The following is a 15,405-nucleotide window of genomic DNA, read 5'->3' on the forward strand; positions in this document are numbered from 1 at the left end:
TACTTTACCTTTGTTATTATAATAAGTTCATATCAGTGGGAAACTTGGCATTGTTTTTGCTTGGCCAGCTTGTCGATGTTGGCATCAATGTTAGAAGTCGCTATGCGCAGAGTATTCTCAAGATGTTGGTCTGTAAGCACTGAACTGGACTCATACGGCAGTATCACTGGACTGGTGGGTATAATGTGGGCATGCTTTCACAATATTGCTGCTGTCTGTCTGTGATGGGGGGAGGGAGGGTATGATAGCGCCTATGTCAAGACATAGGTGCTATCATACCCTCCCTCCTCCCCATCACAGACAGACAGCAGCATTGTCAAAGCATGCTCCCTGCCATCTCTGCTCTTAATACTTAATACACCCCCTGCTGGGTCCCCCGCCACGCCCCCTGCCCTCAATACTAATTTATTCACTGCCATGCTCAGGCTGCCGCACCCCCGTCCCCGCCGCTCCCGCACGCCGGGTTCCTGCACTGCCCCCTGCCCTCAACACTTATACACTTTTATTCTCCTGCCGCAGCCCCCCCCCCCCCCGCGCCGGGTCCCCGCCGCACACAGCCATGCTCAGGCTGCATACATGCTGCCGCACCCCCTCCGCTCCCGCCCGCCGGGTTCCCGCACTGCCCCCTGCTCTCAATGGTAACTTGCCGCACCCCCCCCAGCCGGGTCCCCGCCGCTCTCACCCACCTATTCAACACTGCAGGCGGAGGGAGACACAGGGAGGGAGACACAGTAAGGGTGACCAGACCACTGACCAGCCTAAGAGGAGCTACTCCCCTTCTTCACAGGCAACCAGTGACAGTGCGGGGGAGTCACATGACTCCGGGAAAGGGAAAAAACATTTATTTATTTTTTGTGTTCATATGTGCGCTGCGGGCGGGCGCGTCGGCGGGCCATGGAAACCATAGCAGCGGGCCACCTGTGGCCCGCGGGCCACGGGTTGAAGACCCCTGGGTTAATGGATAAGAAAGGTGTTTCAGCACAGGTGTCGGCAATCATACATTAAGAGGGAAGTCCAGGAGCAGAGCATTCTGTCCCTCCTGGAGTGGCTCACGTCGGAAGGTATGGGTAAATATAATAAACCATATTCTTCTGAAGCATAATGTAACATATGTATAATGGATAATTAAGGAGCAATAGCATAGAGGCTGGAACCTGATCTCTAGAGGAGGAGAAGGGTACACTGGCAGTGCGGCCCATTTGGGGGTTTCCCCTATGGGCCAGTCCGACCCTGTGCCCGGGTATATTTATACTGTCTCATACAGAGCAGCGCTACCAATGGGGGTGTGCGTGATTGAATAACTAAAGAAAGTACTAGTGGCTAAAGGTACAAGACAGCAACCATCCAAAATAAACCTATATTTAAACAAACATACCATATCAAGTTAAAAATATAAAAACTGGAAGCAAAATCCGATACTTTAAAAATAATGAATATGCCAAATAGAATAAAAATCTATATTTAGCCCTCATGTTACCTGAAATAAATGATAGCAGCAACCACTTTAGGATGTATTCTACTCCTCTTAATGTTCTTTATGTGACTGGATCCGCTTCACCACCAGATCGAGGTGAAGCGGGTCCACATAACGATGCAATGTATTAACCTTAATATTGCCGATGTGGGAGAGTGGTAAATCATCTTTGTGATGTGTTCTCTCCCACTATGGGCAGCTCTTGGCAGCACTCCTTTCGCTACAGCACATGCGTCTGTCTCCATAATATAGGCATGCTCATGCGTCGTATAACATTACTTTGCGACTAACGCGCATTTTCGCAAGAAAAACTAAAAAAAAACAAAAAAAACAAGCTCTGCGCCACCAAGTCACACGGCACTCATGCGTTGTGTAGTGCAGTGACCAAAGATGTATGTATGAGGACACCTGTACCTGGTGTACACACGGTGAGATATTTTCTTTTGATTTTGACTATATAGTCAAAATCGCAAGAAAAGTTAGTGCAGATCGCAAGGTGACTGTCACCTTGTGATCCCGATGCGCGGTCCCGCCAGGTCGGCATCGCAAGGAAAGAGACTTTGCAGACAAGTCAATCCTTGCTAGATTGGTGTACTATCTAGGTCATCTCGCATGTCATTGACATCTCACATAAGCCAAAATCCTAAGCACACACAGTCCATATCTCAAGAAAAGTTAGTCAAAATCGGTGCTATCTGGGCTCCGGGGAGTTTAAGGGAAATCGCAAGTGAAAATCGGGCATAGCAAGGATCTCACCGTGTGTACACACCCTAAGGGTGTGTATACACAGTGAGATATATTCTTTCGATTTTGACTATATAGTCAGAATCGCAAGAAAAGTTAGTGCAGATCGCAAGGTGAAAGTCACCTTGCGGTCCCGCCAGGTCGGCATCGCAAGAAAAGATAGACTGTGCAGCAAGTCAATCCTTGCTAGATCGGTGTACTATCTAGTTCATCTCACATGTCAATGACATCTCACATAAGCCAAAATCTCACATAAGCCAAAATCGTAAGCACACATAGTCCATATCTCAAGAAAAGTTAGTCAAAATCGGTGATGCTGGGCTCCAGGGAGTTCAGGGGAATTCGCAAAGTGAAAATCGGGCATAGCAAGGATCTCACCGTGTGTACACACCCTTAGGCTGCTGGTAACTGAAAATCTTACAGCAACCAGATTCTTAAGCTGTACATACACTAGACCAGTGGTTCTCAACCTCTGTCCTCAAGTATCCCCAACAGTTCATGTTTGCCAGGTCACCTAACAGTTGTATTCATTACTCACTGACACATTATAAAAGACCTACAGGTGGAGCAAATTATTTCACTTGCAATCCTGTGAGGAGACCTGGAAAACATGAACTGTTGGGGGTACTTGAGGACCAAGGTTGAGAACCACTGCACTAGACCATCTTTCATCCAGCTGGTTGGTTGGTTGGAATGGAAATCTGGTAATGTATGGGAGCAAATGACTATCTGCTATATGCCCTCAAACCCCGAACAGACCAGTTAGTTATATCTGTTTGATTTCGTTAAACTGCAACAGTTTTCATACATTTTCCCAGTGTTTGGTAGCAAATCGCTCATGGTCATTTCCTGCCATACAGTACCAGATTTTCATTCCAACCAGCCAATCAACCAACTAGTTGGATAAAAGTTTTTCTAGTGTATGGCCAGCTTTAGTGAAGATGTTTTGGTTATGTTCTAGGAAAACTTGTATACATTTTAACTAGCATAAATAATTTGTTAATTTAGGCCTGGATTACTCTGAAAGGCACCGCTAACAATTAACTAAATCCTTCCCTCCTCTTCTTATTTTCTCCCCCCCCCCCCCCCCCCCCCATTTATTAGACCTTTGTCCGCTAACTGGAGGATGAATGGCGCTGTTATTCCAAATACCCCTATTGCGGTGGATTTTTGGCAGATTCGGCAATGCAGCAACATCAGACTCTTCTTTCTGTCCCATATGCACAGTGACCATACCGTGGGTTTATCTTCTACGTGGAGTTGTTCATTGTACTGTTCGCCAGTCACAGCCAAGATCCTTAAACATAAGTTGCAGGTAATAATGTAGAGGTCGCTAGAGTCCAAAAAAAAAAAAAAAGAGGGAATAAAATAGGACAAGCAATTTTGTTTGACAATTGTAATTGAATATCCTAAAACCTATGGTGTTTTACAAACTTGGCGATTCTCATTGTGTGTTATGCCAAGTATTTAAAAGGGCAATGCTTTTACTAGCTGTATCTTGCTAGTAAAAGTATGAAGTATAGCCTTTTTAAATGGCAAGCTTGCATATTTTGTGGTGTGTTGCTTCCCCCTCTGGCTTGGACACCAGGTTAGGGGACTTATACCCCTTCCACACCGCACAAATAACCCGGTATCGACCTAGGTCAGCGTGCGGTGTGAAAGCGGCATGTCGGAAATCACGGGTCGCCTGACCCGGGAATAAAGCAGTGTTATACCCGGGTTGAATACCGGGTCAATGGCAGCGTAAACGGGCTCCCGGGTGGACGGGACCCGTTCACTACAACAGGGAGAGGCGGCACGGAGATGATCTCATCTCCTAGCGCCGCCTCTGCCCCCCACTGCTATGGCAACCCGCCCGGCATATTGCTGGGTCGGGGAAGCCAGCAACAGCGTCCAATGCCGGATCCCACCCGGGAAGGACCCGTTTCCAATTCCCAGGTGGGATCCGGCATTGTCGGTGTGGAAGGGGCATTACTGGCTAGCTGAAATGCCAGACTTCTGAATTACAGATGTCTCCTACTACATCTTTGTTGCAGTCACGCCAAACAGCCCCTCTTGGCAGGCCAGGTCATGTGAGTATCTTCTAGCACTGGGCTTCTCTTTTTGCATAAAATATCTTATCCACAACACAATGCAACGAGGAGACTGCTCATTAATTTGATATAGGACACTTGTATACTGTGTGACACTTAGTCTCTGACTCTGTATACCAGTGATGGCTAACCTTGACACTCCAGCTGTTGTTGAACTACACATCCCAGCATGGCCTGCTACAGTTTTGCTATTTGGCCAAGCTAAAACTGATGCAGGGCATGCTGGGATGTGTAGTTCAACAACAGCTGGAGTGTCAAGGTTAGCCATCACTGCTGTATATGAAGTGCTACAATGTAGCAGCTATAGATTATTATTATTTTTCCCAATACAAGTTCAGTTCTGCTCATACAGACTGTCACACACAGATATATACTAGTGTCATGTATGAAATTAATTGACATCATCGTACGTAAGCCGCAATGTGTTGCGAATAAGATGCATTTTTAGCTAAAAGACGCCCAACGTAAGCGGAGTTGCATGGGACCTGGCGTCTCACTCACGCCAGGTATCTCGTGCTGGATATGTGAGGACACATTTGTAGTTACTAGAGATTTAATTACGATACAATTTGTCACACACCAGTACAGTAAAACAGCAGTCACAATAGTACAAACATATTCAGAAATATTCAATGGACAATACTGTTCTGCGCTACCCAAATTTTTTTTTTATGTCTTATTTAATAATGGGCTGCCCTTCTCACTGAGTTCCCTGTTAGTCAGAACCAAATAGATATTATACAACAATAGTGAGTAGATGCCTCTATAATGTTGGTGTATAAATTCTAAAAAAAATAGACCAGTGATGCCTCTTGGTAGAATGTAGCTCTACAATGACAACTTATAAAAATGTTCCAATTTTAAAATATTTATTTAAAAAAAAATTCACATAAACTTCACAGACATAACAAACAGTTGCCCAAATGTATTAAGCTTTAAAGTGGAGACGGATAAAGAGTGAGAACTGACAGCCAACCAGCTCCTAACTGTAATTTCTCTTACGTCCTTAACTGCGCTCCGGAGGCTCGGCGGTGCATAGTGCGGCGCTGTAAGGGGCTCCCTGAGCCAGCGCTTACACCCTACACTGGTCGCACAGCCTGTTGGGGTCCCGGGATCTCAGCCAGCATAAATCCTCAGGCCGGTATAATCCCAGGAAGAGCGGGAAGACAGCACCATTTTGGGGGCGGAGCTTCTCAGAGCGGACCCAGCAGCGTTCAGCGCCATTTTCCTGCCTGCACAACGCTGTCAAGTACCTCCACAGCAACTCCAGCTATCTCTCACGGTACCAGGGGGTTGCAGAAGGGTGTGGGGGGGGCGGGGCTGCAAAATGACTTTGTAACCTATTAAGGTGCACAGTCAGCGCTTATAGGGGATCTCCCTTTCTATTAAAAGCACTGTTTGGGTTGGATCCAATCTCTGTGTCTCTCTTGCCATTTTTGGGGGTGAACTCTGTTCTCCCCTGTTTGTGTGGAGTGTCTGTGGTCTCCATTAAGCAATCTCCAGGGACTCTGTGTCATATGCTGCAGAGGATATGTCCTCTCAGGATGATCCCATTCCATGTAATCAGGATTGCACTAGTTTAGCAGAGATTCCAGCAAGGGAGCCCGAGTGGTTATCTTCTGTCAAATCTATGATTTCTCAGATTTCAAATATGGTTGCACAAAATGAATCTGCAACTCGGGCTTTACAGAATTCTATGGCAGTCTGGCCCAGTTCTGGTACATCAGGGCTCCCCGCTGTATATTCACATAAACGTGCTCTTGCACAGATCATGCAGGATACAGATTCTGTTACTGCAGACGGTGACAGGGATGTGACAGGGGGCAGCATCTCTTGCAAAAGGGGTGCAATTGATGATAGAGGCTATTAGGGATGTGTTGAATATTGCCGATACAACACCCAAGCAGGTTGAGGAGGCTTGCTTCACTGAAAATAAGAAAGCCTCGCTAACCTTCCCTGCGTCAAAGGAATTAAATGCTATTTTTGAAAAGGATTGGGAAAACCCGGATAAAAAATTCCAGGTACCTAAAAGGGTTCTGGTAGCGTTTCCTTTCCCGTGGAGGATAGGGAAAAAATGGGAAAACCTGCCTATTGTTGACGCGTCAGTATCCCGACTCTCAAAAAAGGTGGTTTTACCTGTTCCAGGATCTACTGCCTTGAAAGAGCCGGCTGATCGTAAAATTTATAATACGCTCAAATTCCCACTATTGACGGTGCTTGGATTGCCAAAGCTATAGTAAAGTGCTCAGGCACGTTACTTGAGGGCTTGGATACTATGGAGAAATGTGATGTTAAATTGTTTTACGTAACATTCAGGATTCGGCAGGATTTCTGGTAGAATCCATGAAAGACCTGAGTTCCATGGCTGCGGGAATTTCTTCCATGTCAATATCGGCTCATCGAGGACTGTGGTTATGACAGTGGTCTGCCGACGCGGAATCCGGGAGAAGTGTGGAGACCCTACCCTACACAGGTCAGGCTCTCTTTGGGGAAGCGTTAGACGCGTGGATCTCCACGGCTACAGCTGGTAAGTCACCCTTTCTTTCCTCATCTACACCTGCTCCAAAGGAACCCTTTTCATCATTTACATCACAGCCCTTTTGGTCTACCAAGCCCAGAAAGGCCAAGCAGTCCAACACCTTCTTTCGGGGACGTCGGCCGAAGTCCAAGAAACCTGTGACTGCAGGTTTCCAGGAACAGAAAACTGCGTCGGGTACACCAAAGTCCTCTGCATGACTGTGGACTGCACTCCTCGAAAGTGGGGCCCCTGGGAGCGAGACTCGGACATTTCAGTCATGTCTGGGTGTCCTCCAGCTTGGACCCCTGGGTGCAAGATATTGTGTTCCAGGGGTACAGGCTGGAATTACAAAATCTCCCTCCTCATTATTTTTCTCTTACGTCCTAGAGGATGCTGGGGACTCCGTAAGGACCATGGGGGTATAGACGGGCTCCGCAGGAGATAGGGCACCTTAAAAGAACTTTTACTATGGGTGTGCACTGGCTTCTCCCTCTATGCCCCTCCTCCAGACCTCAGTTAGATCTTGTGCCCAGAGGAGAATGGGTGCACTGCAGAGAGCTCTCCAGAGTTTTCTGTTGAAGAAAAATAATTTTGTTAGGTTTTTTATTTTCAGGGAGTCCTGTTGGCAACAGGCTCCCTGCATCGTGGGACTGAGGAGAGAGAAGCAGAGCTGGCTTGTCAAGTTGGGCACTGCTTCTAAGGCTACTGAACACCATTGGCTCCAGAGGGAGTCGGAACACAGGTCTCACCTGGGGTTCGTCCCGGAGCCGCGCCGCCGGCCTCCTCACAGATGCCGAAGATAGAAGCCGGGTGAGTATGAGGCGGCAGAAGACATCAGATCTTCATGAGGTAAGGCACGCAGCGTTAAGCTGCGTTGCATTGCTCCCAGCCACACACACAGAGCAGCACTGAAGGGTGCAGGGCGCGGGCGGGGGGGGGCGCCCTGGGCAGCAATATTCCTCACTTTTGGGCAAATTCAGATAGATTAGGCTGTGGAGGCAGTAAATCTAAGATCCCCCGCCATTTTAATAGAAAAGTCACTGGGACCGAAGCCCGCCGTCGGGTGGGTGGGGCTTGATCCTCAGCACTAACCAGCGCCATTTTCTCCACAGAAGCTGCATGCATGAACGCTGGCTCCCTAGTCTCTCCCCTGCTGAACTTCACATGCTGAAAAAAAGAGGAGGGGGGCACATTAACGACGCAGTTAGTGGGAATTGGTATATTTAGTTTTTATATATATATATATATATATATATATATATATATATATATATATATATATATATATATATATATATATAAAAAGAGCTATCTGGTCATATTTTTTTCCAGTGTTTTTAAGTGCTGGTGTGTGCTGGCATACTCTCTTTGTCTCTCCTAAGGGCCTGGTTGGGGTTTTGTCCCCTTATAGGTTAATCCCTGTGTGTGTGGGGTGTCGGTACGTGTGTGTCAACATGTCTGAGGCGAAAGGCTTCTCCAAGGAGGAGGTGGAGCAAATGAGTGGTGTGTCCCCGTCGGTTGTGCCGACTCCGGATTGGATGGACATGTGGCATATGTTGAATGCAAGTGTGGCATCTTTACATAAAAGGCTTGATAAGGCTGAATTAAGGGGGACATCAGGGGGTCAATCCTCGGATTGGACCGACTCACAGGGCCCGTCGGGGTCTCAAAAGCGTCCCTTAACACGAGACACTACTAAAGACACGGATTCTGATTCCAGTGTTGACTATGACGAAGTAAAATTGCACCTTAGGGTGACTAAAACCATTCAGTGTATGATTGTGGCAATAAGGGATGTGTTGCATATTGAGGATGAACACAAGGGTACACATGTTTAAGGGAAAGAAACAGATTATTAATTTTCCCGCATCTCATGAATTAAATGATTTCTTTGGAAAAGCTTGGGAGACTCCGGAAAAGAGACCGCAGATCCCCAAAATAATTTATATGGCATACCCCTTCCCTAAGCAGGACAGGGAGATGGTATCCGGACTCCAGGTCGACAGCAAAAAGGTCGACACACCTTAGGTCGTCGCCAATTGGTCGACACACCTTAGGTCGACATGGCCAAAAGGTCGGCAGGAAAAAGGTCGACATGAGTTTTTCACGATTTTTTTTTGGAAACTTTTCATACTTAACGATCCACGTGGACTACGATTGGAACGGTAATCTGTGCCGAGCGAAGCGGTAGCGGAGCGAAGGCACCATGCCCGAAGCATGGCGAGCGGACGCGGTGCACTAATTGGGGTTCCCGGTCACTCTACAAAGAAAACGACACCAAAAAAACATAAAAAACTCATGTCGACCTTTTTTCATGTCGACCTTTTTCCACGTCGACCCTTTCCCTGTCGACATTTTGTCCATGTCGACCTAAGGTGTCGACCAATTGGCGTCGACCTAAGGTGTGTCGACCTTTTTGCTGTCGACCCTGAGTCCCAGGCCCAGGGAGATCTGGGAATCATCCCCCACTGTGGACAAGGCCCTGACGCACTTGTCCAAGTAAGTGGCGCTACCATCTCCTGACACAACGGCCCTTAAGGACCCTGCAGATCGCAGGCAAGAAACTACCTTAAAGTGTATTTATTCTCATACGGGTGTTGTGCTAAGACCTACAATTGCGTCGGCATGGCTGTGTAGCGCGATTACAGCTTGGACAGATGAGCTGACAGATCAATTTGATAATATGGATAAGGATACTATATTCTTAACTCTAGCCCATATAAAAGACGCAGTCTTATTTATGAGGGATGCTCAAAGGGACATTGGATTGCTAGCTTCTAGGGCCAATGCCATGTCTATCTCAGCGAGAAGATCCTTATGGACTCGCCAATGGACGGGTGATGCGGATTCCAAAAAACATATGGAAGTACTACCCTATAAGGGTGATGTATTGTTTGGGGATGGGCTGACGGACCTGGTTTCCGCAGCTACAGCAGGTACATCAAATTTTTTTTACCTTATATTCCCCAACAGCAAAAGAAAGTAACACCCTATCAGATGCAGTCCTTTCGGTCGCACAAGTCCAGAAGAGGTTGGGGATCCTCTTTCCTCGCCAGAGGTAAGGGCAGAGGCAAAAGAGCACCTGCTTCGGCAGGTGCCCAGGAACAAAAGTCCTCCCCGGCTGCTCCAAAACCCACAGCATGACGCTGGGGCTCCCCTGAGGGAGTCCGCACCGGTGGGGGCACGTCTTCGACTTTTCGGTCAGGCCTGGGTCAGTTCAGACCTGAATCCCTGGGTGTTGGAAATAGTTTCCCAGGGTTACAAATTGGAATTCGAGAAGGTGCCCCCGCGCCGATTTTTCAAATCGGCCCTACCAGCTTCCACATCGGATATAGTGTTAGCTGCAATTCAAACGCTGTGTATACAGCAAGTGATAATCAAGGTTCCCCTGCACCAGCAGGGAAGAGGTTACTACTTAACCTTATTTGTGGTCCCGAAACCGGACGGTTCGGTCAGACCTATTTTGAATCTGAAATCCCGAAACCTGTACATAAAAAGATTCAAATTCAAAATGGAATCACTCAGAGCGATAATAGCCAACATGGAGGAGGGGGAGTTTATGGTGTCTCTGGACATAAAGGATGCGTACCTTCATGTCCCCATATATGCCCCCCATCAGGAATACCTGAGATTCGCTGTACAGGATTGTCATTACCAATTTCAGATGTTGCCGTTTGGACTTTCCACGGGCCCGAGGATTTTCACCAAGATAATGGCAGAAATGATGGTGGTCCTGCGCAAGCATGGAGTCACAATTATCCCATACTTGGACGATCTCCTGATAAAAGCGAGATCAAGGGAGAAATTGCTGAGCAGTGTGGCGCTCTCTCTGAGAGTGCTCAAGCAAAACGGTTGGATTCTAAATCTACCGAAGTCACAGTTGATTCCAACAACTCGACTACCGTTCCTAGGTATGATACTGGATACGGAACAAATGAAGGTCTTCCTCCCAATAGAGAAAGCCCAGGACATCCAGAACATGGTCAGAGACCTGCTAAAACCGAAAAGGGTGTCAGTTCACCAATGCACTCGAGTTCTGGGAAAAATGGTGGCGGCCTACGAGGCCATTCCCTTCAGAAGGTTCCACGCAAGGACTTTTCAATGGGACCTTCTGGACAAGTGGTCCGGGTCCCATCTGCACTTGCATCGGAAAATAACTCTGTCCCCAGGGGCCAGAGTGTCTCTCCTGCGTGGTTGCAAAGTGCTCACTTGCTGGAGGGTCGCAGGTTCGGAATTCAGGATTGGATCTTGGTTACCACGGACGCGAGCCTCCGAGGATGGGGAGCGGTCACACAGGGAAAAAAATTTCAGGGTGTTTGGTCAGACCAGGAGTCCTGTCTACACATCATTGTATTGGAACTCAGGGCCATTTACAACGGCCTTCGACAAGCGGAGAGTCTTCTTTGAAACCTACCGGTTCTGATTCAATCAGACAATGTCACAGCAGTGGCTCATGTGAACCGCCAAGGCGGGACAAGAAGCAGAGTCGTGATGGCGGAAGCCACAAGGATTTTTTGCTGGGCGGAAAATCATGTAAGCGCTCTGTCGGCTGTCTTCATTCCGGGAGTGGACAACTGGAGGGCAGACTTCCTCAGCCGACATGACCTCCATCCAGGAGAGTGGGGTCTTCATCAAGAAGTCTTTGCAGACATAACACATCTTTGGGGAGCTCCTCAAATAGACATGATGGCGTCACGCCTCAACAAAAAGCTTCGGAGGTATTGTGCCAGGTCTCGGGACCCTCAGGCAGTGGCAGTAGATGCTCTGATAACACCGTGGCTGTTCAAATCGGTCTACGTGTTTCCTCCTCTTCCTCTCATCACGAAAGTGTTGAGGATCATAAGGCAAAGAAACGTACAGACAATACTCGTTGTCCCAGACTGACATCGAAGGGCCTGGTACTCAGATCTACAAGAGATGCTCACAGGAGATTCCTAGCCTCTTCCTCTGAGGGAAGACCTGTTGCAACAGGGGCCCTGTGTATTTCAAGACTTACCGCGGTTACGTTTGATGGCATGGCGGTTGAACGCCGAGTCCTAGCGAAAAAAGGGATTCCGGAAGAGGTCATCCCTAGGCTAGGAAGGAGGTGACGGTTAAGCATTATCACCGTATCTGGCGAAAGTATGTGTCTTGGTGTGAGACCAAGAATGCACCTACGGAAGATTTTCATCAGGGTCGTTTTCTCCACTTCCTACAGACAGGAGTAGATATGGGCCTTAAATTAGGCTCTGTTAAGGTACAGATTTCGTCCCTCTCGATTTTCTTTCGGAAGGAATTGGCTTCTCTTCCAGAAGTCCAGACGTTTGTAAAGGGAGTGCTGCATATCCAGCCCCCTTTTGTGCCTTCAGTGGCACCATGGGACCTGAACGTGGTGTTGCAGTTCCTAAAATCACACTGGTTTGAACCGCTTATCAAGGTTGAGTTGAAATTTCTTACCTGGAAGGTGGTCATGCTGTTGGCATCAGCAAGGCGAGTGTCTGAATTGGCGGCTTTGTCACACAAGAGCCCCTACTTGATTTTTCATGTGGATTGAGCTGAATTGAGGACACGTCCGCAATTTTTACCTAAAGTGGTTTCTTCATTCCATATGAATCAACCTATCGTGGTGCCTGTGGCTAAAAGTGACCTGGAGGATTCCAGATCCCTGGATGTAGTCAGGGCCTTAAAGATTTATGTAGCCAGAACGGCTAAAATTAGGAAAACAGAGGCTCTGTTTGTCCTGTATGCTGCTAATAAGATTGGCGCACCTGCTTCGAAGCAGACTATTGCTCACTGGATCTGTAATACGATTCAGCAGGCTCATTCTACGGCTGGATTGCCGGTATCTGTTAAAGCCCATTCCACTAGGAAGGTGGGCTCTTCTTGGACGGCTGCCCGAGGCGTCTCGGCATTACAGCTTTGCCGAGCGGCGACTTGGTCGGGGTCAAACACTTTTGCTAAATTCTACAAGTTTGATACCCTGGCTGATGAGGACCTAGCGTTTGCTCAGTCGGTGCTGCAGAGTCATACGCACTCTCCCACCCGATTGGATGCTTTGGTATAAACCCCATGGTCCTTACGGAGTCCCCAGCATCCTCTAGGACGTAAGAGAAAATAAGATTTTAAACCTACTGGTAAACCTATTTCTCTAACGTCCTAAGTGGATGCTGGGGACTCCGTAAGGACCATGGGGATTAGCGGCTCCGCAGGAGACTGGGCACATCTAAAGAAAGCTTTAGGACTATCTGGTGTGCACTGGCTCCTCCCCCTATGACCCTCCTCCAAGCCTCAGTTAGATTTCTGTGCCCGAACGAGAAGGGTGCACACTAGGTGGCTCTCCTGAGCTGCTTAGTGAAAAGTTAGTTTTAGGTTTTTTATTTTCAGTGAGTCCTGCTGGCAACAGGCTCACTGCATCGAGGGACTAAGGGGAGAAGAAGCGAACTCACCTGCGTGCAGAGTGGATTGGGCTTCTTAGGCCACTGGACATTAGCTCCAGAGGGACGATCACAGGCCCAGCCTGGATGGGTCCCAGAGCCGCGCCGCCGGCCCCCTTACAGAGCCAGAAGCCTGAAGAGATCCGGAAAATCGGCGGCAGAAGACGTCCTGTCTTCAATAAGGTAGCGCACAGCACCGCAGCTGTGCGCCATTGCTCTCAGCACACTTCACACTCCGGTCACTGAGGGTGCAGGGCGCTGGGTGGGGGCGCCCTGAGACGCAATAAAAATAACTTAGATGGCAAAAGATGCATCACATATAGCTCCTGGGCTATATGGATGCATTTACCCATGCCAAAAATACACAGAAAAACGGGAGATAAGGCCGCCGATAAGGGGGCGGAGCCTATCTCCTCAGCACACTGGCGCCATTTTCCCTCACAGCTCCGTTGGAGGGAAGCTCCCTGACTCTCCCCTGCAGTCACTACACTACAGAAAGGGTTAAAAAAAAGAGAGGGGGGCACTAATTAGGCGCAGTATAAACAATACAGCAGCTATAAGGGGAAAAACACTTATATAAGGTTATCCCTGTGTGTATATGTATATATATATATATATATATATATAATATATATATAGCGCTCTGGTGTGTGCTGGCATACTCTCCCTCTGTCTCCCCAAAGGGCTAGTGGGGTCCTGTCCTCTATCAGAGCATTCCCTGTGTGTGTGCTGTGTGTCGGTACGTTTGTGTCGACAATTATGAGGAGATAAATGATGTGGAGACGGAGAAGATTGCCTGTAATAGTGATGTCACCCCCTAGGGAGTCGACACCTGAGTGGATGAACTGTTGGAAGGAATTACATGACAGTGTCAGCTCTGTATAAAGACAGTGGTTGACATGAGACAGCCGGCTACTCAGCTTGTGCCTGTCCAGACGTCTCATAGGCCGTCAGGGGCTCTAAAGTGCCCGTTACCTCAGATGGCAGATATAGACACCGACATGACTCCAGTGTCGACGGTGAAGAGACAAATGTGACTTCCAGTAGGGCCACACGTTACATGATTGAGGCAATGAAAAGTGTTTACACATTTCGGATAATACGAGTACCACCAAGAAGGGGTATTATGTTCGGTGAGGAAAAACTACCTGTAGTTTTCCGAAATCTGAGAAATTAAATGAGGTGTGTGATGATGCGTGGGTTTCCCCCGATAACAACTGATAAAAATGTTATTAGCATTATATCCTTTCCCGCCAGAGGTTAGGGTGCGTTGGGAAACACCCCCTAGGGTGGATAAAGCGCTCACACGCTGGTAAGAACAAGGGCTCTACTCTCTCCTGAGATGGCCGCCCTTAAGGATCCTGCTGATAGAAAGCAGGAGGATATCCTAAAATGTATTACACACATACTGGTGTTATACTGCGACCAGAAATCGCCTCAGCCTGGATGTGCAGTGCTGGGTTGGCGTGGTCGGATTCCCTGACTGAAAATATTGATACCCTAGATAGGGACAGTATATTATTGCCTATAGAGCATTTAAAAGATGCAATTCTATATATGCGTGATGCACAGCGGAATATTTGCCGACTGGCATCAAGTCTAAGTGCGTTGTCCATTTCTACCAGTAGAGGGTTATGGACACGTCAGTGGTCAGGTGATCCGTATTCCAAACGGCATTTGGAAGTATTGCCTTATTAAGGGGAGGAGTTATTTGGGGTCGGTCTTTCAGACCTGGTGGCCACGGCAACAGCTAGGAAATCCACGTTTGTACCCCAGGTCGCCTCTCAACATGAGAAGACGCCGTATTATCAGGCGCAGTCTTTTCATGGACAAGCGGGCAAAAGGTTCCTCTTTTCTGCCCCGTGACAGAGGGAGAGGAAAAAGGCTGCAGAAATCAGCCAGTTCCCAGGAACAGAAACCCTCTCCCGCCTCTGCCAAGCCCTCAGTATGACGCTGGGGCTTTACAAGCAGAATCAGGCACGGTGGGGGGGCCGTCTCAATGAATTTCAGCGCGCAGTGGGCTCACTCGCAAGTAGACCCCTGGATCCTTCAGGTGATACTCAGGGGTACAAATTAGAATTCAAGACGTCTCCCCCTCGCCGTTTCCTAAAGTCGGCTTTACCGATGTCTCCTTCTGACAGGGAGATAGTTTTGGAAGCCGTT

The 15,405-nt window shown here is 48.1% G+C and overlaps 1 protein-coding gene across 4 annotated transcripts in view; it reads left to right on the plus strand.

Annotated features, from left to right (window-relative positions):
* LOC135047012 (5' exonuclease Apollo-like) overlaps window positions 1–15,405 on the plus strand; it is a 98,839-nt gene that overhangs the window by 1,772 nt on the left and 81,662 nt on the right. For 2 of the 4 annotated variants that reach the window (XM_063955415.1, XM_063955416.1), the window contains exon 2: window positions 3,323–3,533. The exons of 1 other annotated variant lie outside the window; for it this stretch is intronic. In XM_063955415.1, coding sequence (XP_063811485.1) covers window positions 3,345–3,533 — 189 coding nt within the window. In that variant the 5' untranslated portion in view covers window positions 3,323–3,344. Of the gene's footprint in view, window positions 1–3,322; window positions 3,534–15,405 lie in introns of those variants that run through there. One more of the 4 variants, XM_063955418.1, reaches the window with a different exon arrangement.

The sequence above is a fragment of the Pseudophryne corroboree genome, chromosome 2 (assembly GCF_028390025.1).
Source record: "Pseudophryne corroboree isolate aPseCor3 chromosome 2, aPseCor3.hap2, whole genome shotgun sequence".
In the NCBI taxonomy this organism is placed as follows: domain Eukaryota; kingdom Metazoa; phylum Chordata; class Amphibia; order Anura; family Myobatrachidae; genus Pseudophryne; species Pseudophryne corroboree.